Source organism: Gallinula chloropus (assembly GCF_964237585.1).
Source record: "Gallinula chloropus genome assembly, chromosome: 5".
Lineage (NCBI taxonomy): Eukaryota > Metazoa > Chordata > Aves > Gruiformes > Rallidae > Gallinula > Gallinula chloropus.
This window is the reverse complement of record NC_140090.1, coordinates 75,813,291-75,832,040: the sequence shown is the minus strand read 5'-3', so window position 1 is coordinate 75,832,040 and position 18,750 is coordinate 75,813,291. Positions and strand designations below refer to the sequence as shown.

The following is an 18,750-nucleotide window of genomic DNA, read 5'->3' as shown; positions in this document are numbered from 1 at the left end:
CAAGTCATCCCAATGATTTCCCTAACCACAAATGACAAACAGTTAAGAAGCAGATGAACTTGGGAGCGTGACCTCTCCAAAAGAAGGAAGGAAAATCAGAGCTTCAACTAATAGAACCGCTTAGCATAAAAGCAGCATAGCCAATGACCCCAGCCCAAACCTTTAACCAGTCTGAGCAAATGCAGCCTTCCTTAAGCCTAAAGGACAGACAGGGCACAGGACTGCCCAATGACCTTTTCTGGGACAGCATCACTGGGATAGAGGAGACTCCATGTTGCTTCCATAGGCTCTCATGCAGTTTGGCACCACTGCGAGAGACAGAAATCCTCAGTACGTGTTTAGTTAACTAACATTTGTATTATAAACAGAGGGTAAAGGATGAGGAAACAGGACTTGAGCAAACCGTGAGAAAATGCCTTTTAGTCTGAGACCACAGCAAAGGGACTCCTAATCAAGGCAACACTGTGATTTTTCAGATTCCTCTGCCACACTGTATTACAGCCTGGTCCCAGTGACAGAGGAATGCTTATTAAAATAAATTCCGATTAGAAAGCATCAATTTGTATAACAAGGTTGCCATTCTGCTGCTCAGATACTTTCCAGAATTGAGCTTTGGAAAGATGAGCTTACGCAGAAAGTACGCTGAGAAGGTACTTTCCTGGACTAAGACATAGTGATCAGAAGAGATATTGATCGTGCTGTCTCTGGAACAACAACAAGAATTATGTATTGATTTCTCTGGAGACTGGATTATGTATCGATTACACTAGCTGCAAAGCAGAGGCCTAAGTAATGCTATCATCTCTGACTAAAATGGTGCCCATAGAGTAGCGAAGTCAATAGAAAGGGGAGATGAGAAATCCATTGAGTCAAAGGGTAAAGTCCCAGGGCAATTAATTAAATGGCAAAACTCTCCTCGGCTCAAGTAAGGCCAGGATTTCTGCTTAAGCATTTAGCATCCTGAAAAGTCTCCTAATAGGAACCCAAAGGACACAGTGAATAACGCTTTCACGGGGTAAATAATTCTAGCCCATCCTGGATCCCTGCAACACACGGCGTTCAGACAGGCACTTCATTCATTGCTCACTTCAATTGGGTCCTTAATGAAATGCATAGAGTTTAGAAAAATTTGAAAACTAGCTGTGGAGATAACTCTTGGGCCAAGCCTTAAGGGACCATGCACCACAGCCAGTGAGAAGTGATATTGTGTTGCCCTTTTATCAGCAAGATAATAAGAGTATAGGGGGACAGAGATGACTCGCTGGATATAGGTGATATAAGCCGAATTTGTACGAGAGGTAACCATGTAGAAAACAGTCCCTGAAGGCTCACCTTTCGAACACAAAGCCTCTGTCTGCTATTAAACTCTGCAGATTGCTTTACAGAAGCTTAATGTTCCTTTCTTTCAGAGCTTCCCTTACAGTGACATTCAGCTTTCTTTTGGGCCATTCCAAAACCTAATTATCACACATTCCCTAGAAGACATTTAGTAAAACTGAACAGTTTGAGGAAGAGGTTCTGGCATCCAATTCTTGGTATAATGTGACCTGCCCTTCCAGGGTTTGGCCAGAACCATTAATAAGTGATACATGAAACTTTCCTTAGGGGAGATGGAAGGCTTTAGTGATCAGTGAAGATGACTCACTCAGAAGTGCAAGTGCTGAAGTCTGCATTTATTTTGGTGGTGAAAATAGGAAGGGGGGAGAAAGATCTCAAGAGGGAGCAAGTGAAGGCAAAGATCCTTGGCATCAAGTTTAAAGCAACAGTGTACAATGAGAAAACTATTCTTCAGCAATGTGCAGAGGGTGTTTGTGAGCAGGAGCCTGGACTCAGCTGCACAGCTTTGTCCAGCAGAAGGACTCATGTATCATTTTAATTTCATCTCACTCTTCCTGAATAGATGTTTTCCTCTCCATAAAGAACTGGTTTGAGAGAAGAGCACATTTCAGCCAGTAGACAAGTGGAAGGACAGGCACCGCTGTTCAGCCAGTTTCCCTTTCCTGGGACTTTTCCCTCCCTTCCTTATCCTATAATTGTTCGTGTGAACAAAGACATATTTTCATTTAGCAAAATACTCATAGTTAGCCTTAGACTGGAGTAAGGAGGTTATTGCTGCGCCCAGCTAACCTCTTACAGCAAAGAAAGACGCTGAAACATGGCCTTTATTCTGTGCGTTTCCTGGAGGAAAGGAGACTGAACAGGAATTCAGATAAGAAAACTAATGCTGTTGCTGTTCTTCATATTCCGTGAAGTATATTAATGGGGATAACAATGCACATTAGGCATCCTATTCAGCAACATTTTTCATAGCCAGCTGAGTCCAAATATAAACTCTAATGGCATATGGAGACTGTCTTAAGAGCCATTTCAAATCAATTTAGTTTTATATAGCGTCTCGCAAAGCATCTCAAGGTGATTTACAGCGAAAAAGAAAATAAGGGGTTAGTGATTTAGTTGAGTAAGGCATGGCAGCTGTCAGGCAGGCAGGCAAAAACGCTGCGTGGAGATGCAAAACTCTAATTGGAAAAGCAGTACATATCTCTCTGCTCTTTTTGGTACAAGAAGCAGCCAGGTAATGAAGCCAGGCTGGGTTCTCAACTGTTCCACAAAGCACCGAGGGCTTTTCCATTTACAGACAGAACTGGAACCTAAACCCGAAACATTCCTGCCCAACTGTTGTGATTAGGAAAAGCCAGGAAAGAAATATTTGCGACCAATTCATGTTAGCAGTTTTACCATCATATTTCACAACCTCAGAAATTTTAGACTTCCTGTGGGTTGGACTCTTGCCCTATGGGCTTATTAACTCAAGAAGGCAGCTTTAAGTGCCTTTTTCGTGGAAACTGTTAAAACCTCTCCTGAAGAAGCAAGGCTCGAGTCGAGAAACCTTCATCTCACCAGTGTGGCAACCACTGAGCTGCTCCTGCTAAGCAAAGGCAGCTTGCAGATGGATTTCCCTTCAGATTACAGTATTGAAGTGGTACGTGCCTCGTTGGGTCTCTTCTTCTTAATGGTCAAGAGGAAACATGCCTCTCAAGAGATAAGGCCCTTTCACTAGTGCTCATCCCACAAAGTCCCTGAGGAGTAGTTAGCTTACAGCTGGACATCCTCAGGCAAGTAGCTTAACAATTCTTCACAGCATGTTTCAAGGATGGGGATGTCTTCAGCTAGAGGACACCTCTGCTGTTTCACTCTCCCACTCACCACTCAAGTGATGCTGCTGAGGAAGCCAGGAAAATGCTTGTATTTTGGCATCCTCGGCATGAAGATCACACGTGCTCCTCTCATCACCCTCCTGTCAAATAGTTCAAAGTGGCCTGTTGGATATGAATGTTTCAATATAATTTTGGTGAGAGAGGAAATACTAGTGTTTTCCTAGATGAGAACGTGAGTACGTAAAATCATCGAACAGCTTAGTTTGGAAAGGACTTTTAAAAATCATCTGGTTCAAACTTTCCTGGGAAAGGGAACCTAGATGAGATTATCTAGCACCCTGTTCAATAGCATCTTGAAAACCTCCAGTAATGAGGACTCTACCACATCCCTAGGGAGGCTGTTCCTACACGCCACTTCTCCAAGAGGCCTAAACCTGATTTCCCTTTCAGGTGCCAGGACACATTCAGATTTCATCATTGCTGCTGACTACAGGCCAGGGAGATGGTGCAAGTCTGACCCGCTGGTGCTTTCCCTGGTGTCAACCACAACAAAAGGCTTCTAGACCTCTTCGCCACTTCCCCAGTGGGCACATAGGGGCTGGTCAGTATGTTAAAGCCACAAAGAGCCTGAATCATGATTACTTGAAAAACTGCCTCCCCCTTCAAACCTCTTGGCAAGTGCTGAGCTTGTTTAGCAGCCACGGGGCTGGTGCTGAATCACGGAATCGCAGAACCACAGAAGATGAGGAGTTGGAAGGGACCTCAAAAGATCATCTAGTCCAACCCCCCTGCCAGAGCAGGATCACCCAGACTAAATCACACAGGAATGCATCCAGGTGGGTTTTGAATGTCTCCAGAGAAGGAGACTCCACAACCCCTCTGGGCAGCCTGTCCCAGTGCTCCGTCATCCCCACAGTGAAAAAGTTCCTCCTTATATTCATATGGGGCTTCCTAAGCTCCAGCTTGCACCCATTGACCCTTGTCCCATCACTGCCATCGCTGAGAACAGCCTGGCTCCTTCCTCCTGACTCTCACCCTTTACATATTTATACAAACATTAATTAAGTCACCTCTCAGCCTCCTCTTCTCCAAGCTAAAGAGACCCAGCTCCCTCAGCCTCTCATAAAGAAGGTGTTTTCACACAGAGCTCTCCATGAGGGAATTCTCTGCTCCCACGTGCCCAAGACTGCTAACTCCTGAGCACGGTGTAGCACCATCTTGCAGACAGTGGCTGCATGAGTACTGGTGTGTCATCTATTCACCTGGGGAAGTGTTTCCTTTTCCTCTCTGCTGTGCAAGTAGTATATGTTTTATTAAATAACGTGCATGTTCCCTATGCAAATGAATGATGATATACTGACACACTCTATGTTAAATATGTATGACATTTAAAAATCTAAGCAAGGACTAAAAATCACCTATAAATATTAAAGAGCATGAAGTCTACTGTAGGTTTTCTTTTGGCTTCTGATTCTGCACTCTGGGAAACGTACTTCTCACATTCTAAGTCTGAATTATCTGCCCAAGAACTAAACCTATAATTTTATCCTATCAGTCAAGCTGTATGTCACACTATTTTTGTATCAAGACAATGAGGTTCTTTGAAGTACAGACACACACCTACTTTAAAAGAAGCTTTCCTCTGAAAGCAGATGACTTGGGAATCAGCAGCAATTTGTATCTTTCGAGGGACTGATAACTAAATGGAGAAATGCTGCTCCTAGTGAAAAGGTCTCTTTGCTGGCCGGGATGATACTCCACTAGGACAGGTGGGACCAGATTCATCCTTCCTGCCCGCAAGCATCTAACCTGCCTTCAGATCTATCCTCCAGAGATTCTAATTTCTCTTTCTTGGCAAGAAAGGGCCATCTGGACTCCTAACCTGAGTACCTTGTGTAGGTATCTATAAAAAAAAAAAGAAATTAAGACAAGCCTTGCTCTAGATTTTTTTAAGCATTTGTTGCATGGGAGACCTGTTAGAGAATCTAGTACTTGACCCATTGCTATGGCACAGTCAACCCTGCCTCGAGGAAGCATTTTCTGCTTAAACACCCCTCTGGGAAGAAGCAGAAGTTTCCCATTTAAAAAAAAACAACCTGAAGAAAAACGTGCAGTGAGACCAGTGCAGACATTAAAGCATCACACCAGGGAGCCAGTTTTAGGTTACACGTGAAGGAGCACAACTTTGTGTTTCCTTCTGCCCAAAGAGGTTGAGGTAACCTGCAAATACCAGCAAGGTTTCAGAACAGACTGTAAATATCCCGTGCCATTTCACACGCTCAGAAACCAGATACACGGGTCAAATATGAAGTGCAGAGCATGGCAGAAAATGGAGACTCCAGCTCTGGGGTCCCAGTAATTTCCTTTCCTGTAACACCACCACTTTTTCTTGATGAAGAAGCAACTGCTCTCGGATTGCTCTTCGCTGCACATTCACTTACATCAATAAACTATTCCACGGGCCTCTGCTGCACTGTGGGGCTTGAGGCAAATGGACAAGGATGGCAGGAGTGCCGTAGGACAGCAGGGAAGGGAGCTGGTGTCTGGAAACCCGCACCAAGCCCATGAGAAACAAAGCATCTTCTTCCACTTTACTAGCCCTACTATCTGCAAAATGCCTCCCTCCGTTTCCAGATGAGAATTAGAGCAGTGGGAAAAAGTTTTCCTTCAGTATTTGTCCTCCGTTCCTCTGTTGACAGAAACTTTAAAACAAATGGTAATCTGGGTGGATTTAAGAAGCAGCAGAGCTTGATGCCCCTAATGAACGGGCAGCAGGAACTCATACTAGCAGTGCTAAATGGCTGCACATGAAACTAGCCAGGCTCCGTAAATGAAACCAGATCCCGAGCTGCAGCCTGAGATAACTCAAAGTATGCATTGAAATTTATTGGAGGGAAAAGACTGACTGGGAAAAAGAAAAAAAAAGTGGGCTGCTCTGCCCCTGCACCTCCCAAACATATTGTACCACTTAAGGGCTGTATAAAGACATCTTCCAAAAAACGCAATTAATTCTCCTGAAGGTCAAATGTATTTCTCCAGTAGAACATTTGAAGCTGCCATTGTACATCTCGATCACCCTTCTGAAAGCAACTTCAGAAAACCCTAGCATTGTTTTTGTGTTGGAGCTGGATATTTATTGCTTACTGGCAGTGACCGTCCTTATAACGGTTAAAAGCGGCTGGCAAATTATTGAAACACCCCCACCCCAGCCCTTCCCTCCAGGAAAGGTTTAGTCCCAGCGCAGGCTCTCCAAACTTCCCAGAGCAGATCCGTAGTTCTGTTTGGAGTGCCACCCTGTGGACACAGCTGCCACCATGAGCTCCTCTCTCCTTCCAAAGCCCAGAGACGAAACGCTCAGGACCTGGCAGTGGTGGGAACAAGAAGGGGTGGTAGCACCTCTCAGCTCCAAACCCCGCTTTCCCATGTCAGCCTTGCATGTCCCTGGCTACCCTGCGGCAAGGAAACGGAACTTTGATACCAAATTACAGCCCCTGTGACCAAAGACCGGTTTTGCTGGTGCTTTCCACACAGTTGTAGATGAAATGCCACCACCTCTTTCGAGCTGGATAGGAAGTAATTGTGGCATCTGTTGATAACAGCTGAGGTCTCCTGCACTACACCGCAGATGTAGAGCTTTGCACACCAAGAGGAGACCAGAGAAGTCCTCTGGTCGCCCACAGATGAATTAAGCCCCTGGTAAGCTCAAATTCATCCTTAGAAGTCAATTTCTGGATTGGATTATAATTTTTTTTCTCTCTCCAGCTGTTTGTATAAGACTTGCAGGTTTATTCACTGGAGATTGCCACCATAAATTTTGGGAGTCTGGCTTACAAAGCCCATAACAACCTTGTTTAGCAAAGGTGTGCTTTGCAGCGTTCCTTCAGTAATGCCACTTTGGCTGCCCCTTACCTCTGGGGTGAGGTATTTCATCATGATTTCCTTTCCTTTCTCTCCCAGCTTTTCATCTGGAGCAATTTCATATTCTGCCTGGAACAGATATAAAAAAGAAAAGTCAATATTTGCCCTCATATTTCACGATTATAAATTCATTTTGGATGTGGCCTTAATGGAATGCTCTGTCTGAAAAATCTGCAGGATAAATACCATTTTTTTGATGGAAGTGAAACCCGTACACACAATCCTATTAAAACCCTTCCACTGTATTTTGACCAAACTCTAGTGATGCATTTTCTGAGACAACATCTCTTAATTAACACCAATAAAATTTAATTAATTTATATTTTATAGCCTTGCCAAGCCAGCTTGCAGAAAGCATTCAGTGACTAGAGATGGCAGCTTTATTTGGTTTTGCTCAAAGGGAAGGTGGACACAGAAGGTAAAATGAGATGCAGAGAAAGCGAATGTTCGTTAATTCTTGTCACAGTATTTCAAGCATCAGGTGAACTCCTTCAGTAGAATGCTTTTCTGGTCAAAAGTGTCCTTCCTATTTATTATCACTTCATCTTGGTCTAACACATCCCCTGGGTCCCTGACTCCTTTCTGCAAAGCAGGGAGACTTGCCCATCACCAGATCCTTGACTCAGTCCCTCCAGAAAGCAGACCTAAGAGACAATTTCTTAGGACCAAGATAAAACAAAAGAGATTGTTTAGAGAAACAGACCCTATGGGCAAAATTCTCTTTGACTTCCCTGGTGCATTAAAAAGGAGAGCACCTCCCCTCCCCCCCAAAGTTTACCTGCTTTTTAAAATTCTGACATATAATACAAGATGTATTGCAGCATGACCAACTTTTGATGAGTTTCAGGGCAAGGTTTACATAAGAAACAAAGGAAGCATTACTTATGCACCGTGAAGACATTAATCACTTCAGCTAAAATCTTGGATCCACGGCAGGCATTCGAAGGAAACACGCCACGTGGGACTCCAGTGGCTAAATGACCAGTTCTTAGAGATGTTCCCACTTGGCACTGCCCAAGTATACAAGGCTTTATCCTTAGGACCAAAATATTTTCAAGAAAAAAAAAAAAAAAGAAGACAGTCTAACAGTTTTTATGACTGCTTGTATTAGAAAAAGGATCCCAGAACATCCTGCCAAACCAATTAAGTGACCTGGTCCAATACAAGCTGTCTGCAATGATAAATGGGGAGGAAGTGAAAAAAAAAAAAAAAACCAGAAAAAGAAAGAAGGTAAATCAGACTGAACTGGCAAACTCTTGGAAGGACAAATTTCAGAAGTCTTGCCCGTTGGAAGATGTATGTCTTGCTCTGAGCTTGATGCAATAAACCCAAAGGCAGGCTGTAATGGATACCCCAGCTAAGCAGACCTAGGAATGACATGAAACCACAATGTAGTAATAATGCTATTACCCATCTATCTGGCCAGTGCTGATTTAGCTTAAGTCTGAAGCTACATATTCATGCACATACATAGCAGGTTGCTTTAACAATCTAGAATTACGATCTGATTTGGTCTGGGAAATGACAATGACCACAAATAACAGTGAAACCTGTGTTGCTGATGAAAAATACACTGAAAGCTAAAATCCACAAGTGCAGTACTTCTCTTTTAGCGATCATTTTGGGGATGAACTGATTATGTTCTCATAAAACTTAATACAAGGGTTGAAAAAAAATCTTTCATCTAATTTCCTGTCCTTTTAGATGGTATCTGAGTATAGGTCAGTCCAGCTCTTAAAGCACAGACACTCTCAAATGTTTACAGCATCTTAACAGCAATTTTCTCCATGATTCCTTGCTAAGGGATAAAGCAATGGCAAGGATAACAGAAGGAACAATTTTTAAAAGGTCAAAGTCTCATCTTATTTGGACCTTACAGTTTCTAGTTTAGGTCCATGCACAAATTAGGTGTTTTTCATATAAAAGGACACAGAGTCAATGTCTTTCAATAAAAGAAAATAATTTTACTTTAATGTAACTGTCTGTGGAGAAGAATGAAAAGAAAGGAGAACTCCTTGGCATTGCCTTGGCATGGAAACAAGTAGGAGATTTTTCTGAGTCCTCCATTCAGAGCTATTTACCATTTATCCAGTAACAACCATTTCTCTCTCCTTCATTTGCTTTTAGACTCTGGATCCTGGTAATAAATCAGCTCTCTAGTAAATAAAACCCGGTTCCAAGTCGTCAGCAGCAGCTCACTGTGGGGATGTCAGAAAACGTCCTTTTGCCACAGATACCCTATTACATTTACATCCCATCCAGATTGTACAACAGGAAGCAAATCAGGTCAGGCCAGAAGACAGAAGTTTGACAGGAATTGGTATTTCAAAGTGTGATTCCTGACGGGATCCAACATACGCGGAACCAATCGCACACACACACGTACATATACAGAGTAAGGACCTAATTCCATCTCAGGATAGTTGGGAAGGGATGAAAGGAGAGTGTAATTATACTTGCATTCAACATTCTCAGGAGATGCTACAGTGTGGTGGTGAAGGCAGGAAGTGACAGACAAGTGAGGATGTGAGAAGGAACCATAAGCTCCAACTGTGAACAGTGTTGATTTCACTGCAGCTCAAGTAGTAGAAGCCTTCTTCACTGTTTCTCAGTCCATTACTACTTCTCCCTTCAGTGCTGCCCAGCAAGAGATACCCATACACTGTCAGCCATGGCTGTGGTCACAGGAAGGATTACCTGTGTAAAGACTCAGAGAGACTTCCCCATGCTCCCTCTGCTGCATGCTTGGGAAGCATACCAAGGTCCTCAATTCTCCATCTTGTGCTTAAATCACAAGTTACACCCCCTTCTTCCACAGTACTCCAAAGCACGGCTACAGTTTGCAAATCCCTAATTGCTAGAAATAACATCGTTACTTAAAATCCATGTGGAACAAAATATTTTCCATTATTCCTTTGATGAATCCAGGCATGTGTTTCAAGGCTCCTGCTCTGAAGTCTAATAGCTTCTCCATGCCCTAGTTAGGTCAGACAGGGCCCTATTCATAGCTCATAAATGAGGGGAAGATTTACGATCACCCTGATTGCATGGGACGAGCTGCAGGGAAGGCTCTTTCTGTGGGCAGGCCCGGATCCTTCAGCCCAAATGGCGAGAGGATGTGGGCTGGCGGCTGTTTGCTGCTAACTGTTCTCTTGGCTGCTGTTTCGGAGGTAGTAGTTACTTCCCTAGAAGCAACCCTGGCTGAATGGGGGCAAAGTTGTGCAAAGCATCCTTCCTTTCACAGCAGCCACCCTCGGCATGAGCAGAGTGAGATCCAATGGGAAAACACACTTCCACGGGAAAGGGGGCAACATCCAAACTCTGGCTGGCTGTGAGACAGGGCTGTGGGCTCTGGGGTGGCTGAGCAAGAGGTTCAGGGGCTGGAGGTTGCTTGCTACCGATGGAGAGCATCACCAATAGCACAGGTTCCTAGGGGTGTCTCACATCAGGACCCTTAATTCTGACACGTCGTTTTATCTAGTGTTTGATTTTCATCATAATATTCTTTGAGCCTCTGAAATTGCATGGCTTAAAATTATGTGAAAATTGAAAAATGAAGCAAAAGGGATCTCTCTGTGGATCTGGGAGGACTCTCTTGGACAGCAGGTGGCTGCTGGTGGGCTGTGGGAGCACGGCATGGCCACAGGAGTCGGTCTCTTGCACCCACCATGAGATGGAGATAGGAGCAGACACTCCCACCAGACTGGTTTCAGTTTCTTGGTGTAAGTCAGGAGCAGAGTCACCTTCTCAGCATCTGCAGGAGGCCACTGGCGTTTCGGTCCCAATTTTACACCTCTGCTTTCTCAGCTGCTTCCTCTGCTATCACCAGCATCTCTCTCTGCTCCAGCTCCTGCTCAGCCCCACCTTGGGCTCAGGCGCTGCCCTGTTACTGCTCTGTGCTCCATCGACAGCCCCCGCACTTGCCTCCGCTGGAGATTTAAAATCTGTGACTGAAAATTGGAAGGCAAACCCCAAACAGCTGGGATTCATAATAACTCGCATTTCTAAATGAAAAGTGAGCTCGAAACCACGTTTTTCATGTTTCAACACAGGGCAAAAAGAGCCCTTTTAACTGTTTAAAAAACACTTTTTGAGTTAATGAGTTTGTTGATATCAACAAACTGGCATTTCTGATGGAAAAAGCCTTGAACAGCTTTAAGACACACATACACAGATGGCTTATATGCCATGTAAGGGACTTAACCAACCGAAATCTCCCTAACAGCAAGGCAGGGTTTTTACAAATGGCATTAAGTGGATGCTCACTCATCCTTCTACCCCAGATAAGTGTAATGTCCAGCGAAGCGTTCAGCTGAAAAGCCCACCTGAGGAGACCGTGCCTCTCACCCAAAGCCCCCAAAGCCTGGACAGCACAAGCAGAAACAACCTGGAGAGGCAGTAGGGCTGTTTTCCTCCAGAGGATGTATTTCTGTGTGACTCCAATGCAAAGAAATAGTGTTGTACAGGTTAGAGAGAAAGGAATGCCAGGTTATTTTCTCCTTGACCAGAACTGGTCATGTTCCACTCCAGTCAATCTAAATCTGGCTCACATTTTTTAATATTAAAAGCTCTCCCCTGGAAGAAAAATAGTGATGAATGTGAGTGGATGAAGCAGGAAAGGTAGTCCAGAAGTCAAAGTCTTCATTATAACAGCACATGAAAACCAGAGGAGAGGCGAGGGAAGTGCCAGGAGCTGTCACCCTGGGAATGTGCTGTTGAGAAGGGAGCATGAGCAAGAGGTCCCCACTGAACTGCTGCCTCCTTGTGCTGCGGGCATGGGCTGTGGGGAAGGCAATGTCTCTTGCTAGCAGATTCCCTGCTTGTTGATCTGCCTTTCAGTGCAGGAAATGTATCCTCTAACACAGCTCCAACGTTGTAGGGTGTCGCAAGAATATTTGTAAGCACCAAAAAGTGTGCTTTGGAGCTGTGCAGGAATTCTTTGTTAAGAGATTATAGGGGAGCTGACAATCATAAACCATCTCCATTTAATGGTAATAGCTTATGTTTGTGTAATTTCTGCATCTGAATGTCTAAATAAGGGTTTGGTGAACTATTCATGGGTGATGTTTGCGTTTACTTGCACACAGAGAAGCATGCAATGCCTTCAGGAGCACAAGTTGCACTCATCGGTACTTCTAGATAAAATACCTGGTATTTTATCTATTCAAGACAGAACATCTGCCATGAAATTGTTTGGACAGTGCCCATAATAAGAGATGCCTCTCTGTCCTTATAGCTTCACCATCCTGCCCAGGAGAAGGGGCTGCTGTTGCCCCCCTTCCCAGACAGACAGACAGCTGCCCTGATAGCTGCTTACTGGTCCCACAGCAGCGGTGGGAACTGAGTGCCCACAGCTCCACAGCACTGAAGACCTCTGCAACCCTTCATTTTTATTGCTTTTATCAGTTAAAGTTGGGGCCTACTGCTTACAAACCACGTACCTTTGTAGTCCATTTTACAACTGAGAGACTGTGGCTCATCACCCAAACGCTGTGCTCAGAACGCACGTAAAAATGTCTCCTTAATCTCAATTATTGGTTCGAGTTGGCTGAGGCCTTCACAAGTTTTAGAGGGAACCCACAGACACACACACACCTACACGGGTGCAGAATGTAACGTTGCAAGCACTGGCTTCTTGAGAAAGCAGTCAAACAGCTGTTTAACTGCACAGAGAGTGTGAGAGGGCTTGCAAAATTTAGTTTCACACAAGTATGGGAACGGAGGTTGCTGGTGGGTTGTTGAGTGTCTGGCTCAGGTTCTGGCTTCCTCCCAGGAGTCCCCATTGCTGCTTTCTTTGCAGGCAGCTGAGTGCACTTGTTTAAAAAAAGGTATTAAAAACTGGGAGGCATCAGTTGCTATCTTCTACTGATGGCTTGTTGTGTGACCTGGTAAAGTCACTTGGCCATGTGCTGTAAAAGGGACGTGATCCTACCTCTTGGTGTGCAAAAAGCTCTGTGAGCCTCTCATGAACAGCTGAGTATGTTCCCCTATTATTATTTTTTTTTCTTTGTGTTTGATAAATACTGAGTCTTGCATCTCATGTTAGAAAAATAACTAAGTCAAAAGAAAATGGAGGGTCTTGGCTTTTTCTGCTTGGGGCCTGTTACAGCAGGTGGTCTCCAAAAGGTTTCACATTCCTGGTGGTCTCAGAATAGGGCTGTAAAGTCAAACTTCTGGCCTCATTATGGGCCTTTTTTGCCTAACATGGGACTTGGCCTGAATCCCACTACTCACTCAACGCAGCGTGACCCTGCTGGGCAAATTTCAGTAGCAAATCATCCAATTTAGTGGCTACAGGCTGCATCCCTCGACCTTAATGTTGCCTAATACAGGGGTTTTCGTGGGCCAGGAGCAAGCTTGTGGAGAAGTTAAAATCAATAAACAAAGGAGGCTGATGTTAATTAGCATTAGAAAGAAGAGAGGAAGAGTAAATATTCAAACCTCCACACAGCCAGGCATTTTGTTCATGAAATCCTTGTACTGCCAGTTAGAGCCTAACTGGGAGCAGATCACTGGCCTGGTGAAGGTATACAGGGCAACTCCACAAAAACAAGGTGGGTGTGGGTGCAAAGCACACCTTCACAAAAGGATTTGGGAACACCAGCCTGGGACTGCTTGGAGAGGGAGCTTTAAAGCAAACCACTTGCTTTTACATGACCGGTGTCACTTGCACTGCACGGATACTGGGAGGACATGGAATTTCGGTGCTTGGCACCGCTCCCCAGGGCTTTGGGACAATGAAATGACACAGCACCCTCAATTCACACAGCCAGAGGTGGGCTGAGCATCTGGAGCTGCTGGGACAGGCTGGGAGGACAGGCTGCCAGGCGCGGGGTATGATGCTGCAGGCTCGCGGCACAGGGACACACACACTGAGGGGACAGTAATATTTCCTTTAGCCTGGACATTCTGGCCACTGTCAGCTCAGGCAGTACACCCTGAGGGCTGCTGCCAGGCGTGTGTGGGGCTCACACAGTGTGGGCTTGTTCTGCGCAGCCCCTGGGCGCTGCTGGAACCAAAACATGACGCCTGTCGCTGCAGTGAGGCGTGAGAGAAGAGCAGGGCCTTGCTAACTCTCTCCCAGCTGAGCACTGGTTCTGTCTTTCTGCCTGAAATTAAAACCACATGGAAGCAAACTCTTGTGGCTGTCTCCCAAAGGATTTCTGCGGCTTCCTAGATGGGGATGGCCATCATCCATTCCCTCTGGGCTGCGGGCATCACACCTTATGTGGCACTTCTGCGGTGGTGCCTCCACCCAGAGCAGTGCGTGATGTTCCTTTAGATGCCTCACTAGAAGATGTCAGTTCAGTGTAGGACACACACATCCAGGCTACCCGAAATGTCCTCTGCTTGCCAGCCTTGAACATGCCTGCAGAGAGTGTGTGACAGATGTAGCAGCTCCATGTGTCTTGATGGCTAAACCTTTCACCAGGGAAGATCACGACCAGTACTAGGGACATGAGGTGGAAGTTGTGACCAGCTAAAACTGATTTGAATAGGACTTTATCCAACATGTTCTGTGATGCTGTGGATTTTCTGTAGACCCCACAGTACTAACATAAACTTGAAGTGACCACGTGTTCTCTCCCAGACCTTTACCTTCAGAACATCAGTGCATTCCTCACATCTCCCTACACGTAAGAGTATCTTCACCATGGTACAAATGAAAACACTTAATTCCTGCTGGTCTGCATCGCTTTGCTTTTGACTGTCAGTGTTAGCCAGAAAGTCCCCTGGACACTCACACTCAGCAGTGACAAGCTCATCTTCCTCTCTAGTTAGATTTAGCATTTTGGCTCATCAATACTCAACCCTTCTGCAGGCTCCCAGCAAGAAACCCACCAACACACTTTTCACCATGAGCAGCTTCTTCTGCTGGCACAACACAGGGCCGAGTGCCACCAGATTGGGAAGGAGTCTCAGGTCACCTGGAGCTCAGTGTATGAGTTAATTGATAGCTCACTGGAGTAGAAAACAGAGAAGATTTGTTTCTTGGTGACCCCAACCAAGTCGGTTCTATACCTTGTGCCTCTGTTTCCCTATTTGAAAAATCAGGATCTCCTTTGTAAATCATCCTGAAGTCCACTAATGAAAAGGCTTGGTGAGAGATAGACATTAGTATTATCCTACTCCTCATCCTCTCCTGCAAGTCTATTCATCATCTTTCCTTTCCTCCCTGTGCCGCCCAGCACTGCAGGCTTCTCCCACATCAAAAGACATCACTCACTGCAGCTCAGCTGCCTGTGTGTTGGCACAAAACGAAGCCACACCAGCACCATGCTGGGGTGCCTGTCCTTCTCCCGTTCTGGTGGCTCATGCTCCCTAAGGCTGGGATTGTCCCCCACGTGCAGTGTTGCCCCCTACACCAACAATGCTGGGATGCTGACAGGGTAACCCCATCCACTCCTTGCTCAGGTGCCTTAGGCATAGCATCACGTCCCATCACACAGTGATCTCTTGGGGTCAGGGGAGTCTCCTCTGTCAGGAGAGTGCTGCAAAGCACCCCAAAATATCAGGAGAATTGACTTACCACTGAGTCAAGGAACCTGATGCAGCACTCGAGCTCGGGTCGCGTTTCACAGAACTGACGAAAGAGAAGCCTTCCGATCGGCTGCTTTTCACATATGCTGCAGTAATCTCTCTCTAGAGGCAAGAAAGAGAAGAAGAGAAGCATGAAAATGAGAAAAAGCTTTGCCTTTCGGGTTGATTAGGAGTTTAAAGCATTGCAAGTGAGTGCGTAACTATGACCCCAAATCAGAGCTGCCGCCTGCTCCCCATCGCCACGTTTCAGGCATCCAGACACAAACATAACTAATGGCTTTAAGTCTCAAACAAGAGGGGCTCCATTTTCTGGAGCTCATGTTGACAGAAGTTCTGAAAAAGCCGTTCAGCTATTATAAAAAAAAAAACAATTTCACATTTCACTGTGGTAGAAATCGCTCTGACTGAGGGTGTTTGTGGGGAGCAAATTACAAGTCCTCGAGATGTGACTCATACATTAAAGGGTAGGAAAAGCTGGGATTTGTGGAGACCTTCCCAGATGCTTCCTAGATATGCACTGACGTGCCCCTAATCTCTGGAAATGTTCAGCCACCCTCTACGAAACATTTATTGCAAACTATGTATTTACCAAGCTCTCAAAACGCCTGCTATTTAGTTGCTGAGCGTTAAATGGATGGAGCGTATGGCAGACAGCTAGTTTCAGTTCCACATCGTGCTGCTTTACAGAACACTGTGTTTAAATGCCATTCCCCTGTGCTGGTGCATCCAGAACCATCACCCCCGTTAAGGCAAAAAAAAAGTCCTTTACCCATCACAGGGACTAAGTGCAGGAAACCATGGGAGAAGAGCAGGCATCATTAATTGGCACTGCACCAGTACAAATGAGGAGGGCTTTGGATATTTTTCTGGTGAGAGCAGCAACCCCCCCCCCAGCCTGTTTGGAGCAGCAGTACTCGTTCAAGACACGTTATTCCTCTAGAAGCACACACATGTCAAACAACATACTGTGTTTCCTTGAGCATTTCTCTCACCACCCTCCTCGCTGCCATATGGCACTTGCTGTTATTATGGAAACAACCGGCTTCTAAACACATAACATAGCACTGAAAACAGACATACTAAACCCACACAAGTTGTCAGTGCCTTGGTTACTTCTTTCTAAGGCCTGGAGTCACTCCTACAATGTCTTTATTCCCCCTTTGTTTTTTCCTCCTGCACCCTTTGGCTCCAACCTCTCCAAGGACAATGTCTGCAGGCACAGGGCTGTGATGGAGCTCACCTTTGCCATGGAGGCACCCCGCTGAAGAGCTCACTCATCACAAGTCCCACCCTGTGGACCATGTTCTGCAAAACCAGGACATCCCCCCCAAGCAGAAAACTCTGCATGAGACGTTGGACTCACAGACCTGCAGCTGGGTGGCAGTGGACACAGAATCACAGAATCACAAGGTTGGAAAAGACCCTTAAGATCATCAAGTCCAACTGTTCCTGCCCTGTGCTAAACCATATCTCTAAGTACCTCATCTACCCGTCCGTTAAACACATCCAGGGATGGTGACTCAGCCCCCTCCCTGGGCAGTCTGTTCCACATCCCAACAACTCTTTCAGTGAAGAATTTTTTCCTAACATCTGATCTGACCCTGCCCTGGTGCAGCTTAGTGCCATTAAACAGGGGCACCCAAGGTTGCCTCTCATTGTAAGAAGAAGGAGGGTGCTTGCCCAGTGCTGCACCTGTGTGCAGGTATGTCTCCACTGCAGGAACATCTACATGGTGGTCACTGGAGACACTGGTCTGTGCTTTTAATTCAGTATGGTCCTGCTCTGGACTGGCCTTCAGGAGTAGTCTGGTGCAACATAACTGCACCACTTCTGGCTGGTATTGCCAGTCCATTTGGGATCAGGGTATCACTCACCTACCCAGAAGATTACAATGCTTTGATACCCACTGGCAAATCAAATCAGATGGGAATCACGGTGTAAATCCTGGCTTGACAGGTAGTCCATCTAACTATCAGCAGCAAGCCCATGGCACTGGTTTGTCTGCAAGAGCTGGAGCCTCCAGCACAGAACATCATGACACAGACATGTACGGCGAGAAAGCCAGAGGGCTTGTTTGGACACTGAGGACAAGCTTGTGCTGCTTGACCAGACAGCTTTTTTACTGAGCAGGTAATTGCTGAAGGGATGTGCAGATGTGCAGGGCGCTAAGGTAAGCAAAGGGTTCAGGAAAGAGCCTTAGGGGATCAAGACAGCAACTCACAACATCCCAGAGGCCAGCACGAAGACAGAACCCTGCGGCTCAGCTGAGCTCTCCTGGGAGGTCTGGAGGCTGAACTACATCTGTCTGATGGTGTTTTCTGCTACCTTGACTGTCTAACTCTTCTGAGGGTCTGAACAAAACACACACCCTGAGTATCAGTAGCACACAGCCTGCCTGACTGCAGGACTTGACCCCCCCGAAGCCCCCACCCACAGCAAGCTTCCTCAAGTTGAACAAGCAGTTAAACAGCTGCGACTGTCTGAACTGGTGAGAGAATAAACCACAAAGGGACAGATACATTAATCAGCTGCTTTGCCCTGTATTTTCTCCTGCACTGCACTATTTGATGCACGGTAGCAACGCTTGTTCTACAAACTGTAGTCAGTTTAGGGGAGTTGTTATGACACGGTGACTCTCGCTGTAGCAGAGGATGCTTTCTAACAAAAGGGCTAGTGATATCAGCTAAATGAGTGCACAAACTGCCCATCCAATAACTGCACTTTGCAGCACAGCAGGAGGAGAAACAAGCAGCTAAACGCTATCACATATGTGGATAAACAAAACATAAAGAAGACATGAGCACAGACTTCCTCCTACGGTACGTAACTCGGCCAGCACGTGAGAAGGGTGATCCATTTGTAATGAGGAAAAAGGAAATACCAGAAATAATCTCTGAAAACACAAGAGCCAGGGCTGTTCCCTGGAGCCATCCACTCCTTGGTTGTATTTGTTTAAGTGCTGGTTATACCAATATGGACAATAAATACATGATGCAATGGCTTTCATTCCTTGTAGGTGACACAAAATATTTTCTTAGGCCCTGATCTTGCTGTTGGCCTCACTAAGTCAGCTGAAGGAGTCTGCTTTCAGCTAGTTCTTGGGATGCACAGGGCCTGGAGTGAGCTAAGAAAGAAA

At 45.6% G+C, this 18,750-nt stretch overlaps 1 protein-coding gene across 2 annotated transcripts in view; it reads right to left on the bottom strand.

The window, feature by feature from the left end:
* GRK5 (G protein-coupled receptor kinase 5) overlaps nucleotides 1–18,750 on the bottom strand; it is a 165,729-nt gene that overhangs the window by 41,991 nt on the left and 104,988 nt on the right. For both annotated transcript variants that reach the window (XR_014617331.1, XM_084264738.1), the window contains exons 3-4: nucleotides 15,604–15,716; nucleotides 7,065–7,142 (exon numbers count right to left, since the gene is read on the bottom strand). Coding sequence is in view for 1 of the 2 variants with exons in the window: in XM_084264738.1 (XP_084120864.1) it covers nucleotides 7,065–7,142; nucleotides 15,604–15,716 (191 nt within the window). In the remaining variant the exon portion in view is untranslated. The remainder of the gene's footprint in view (nucleotides 1–7,064; nucleotides 7,143–15,603; nucleotides 15,717–18,750) is intronic.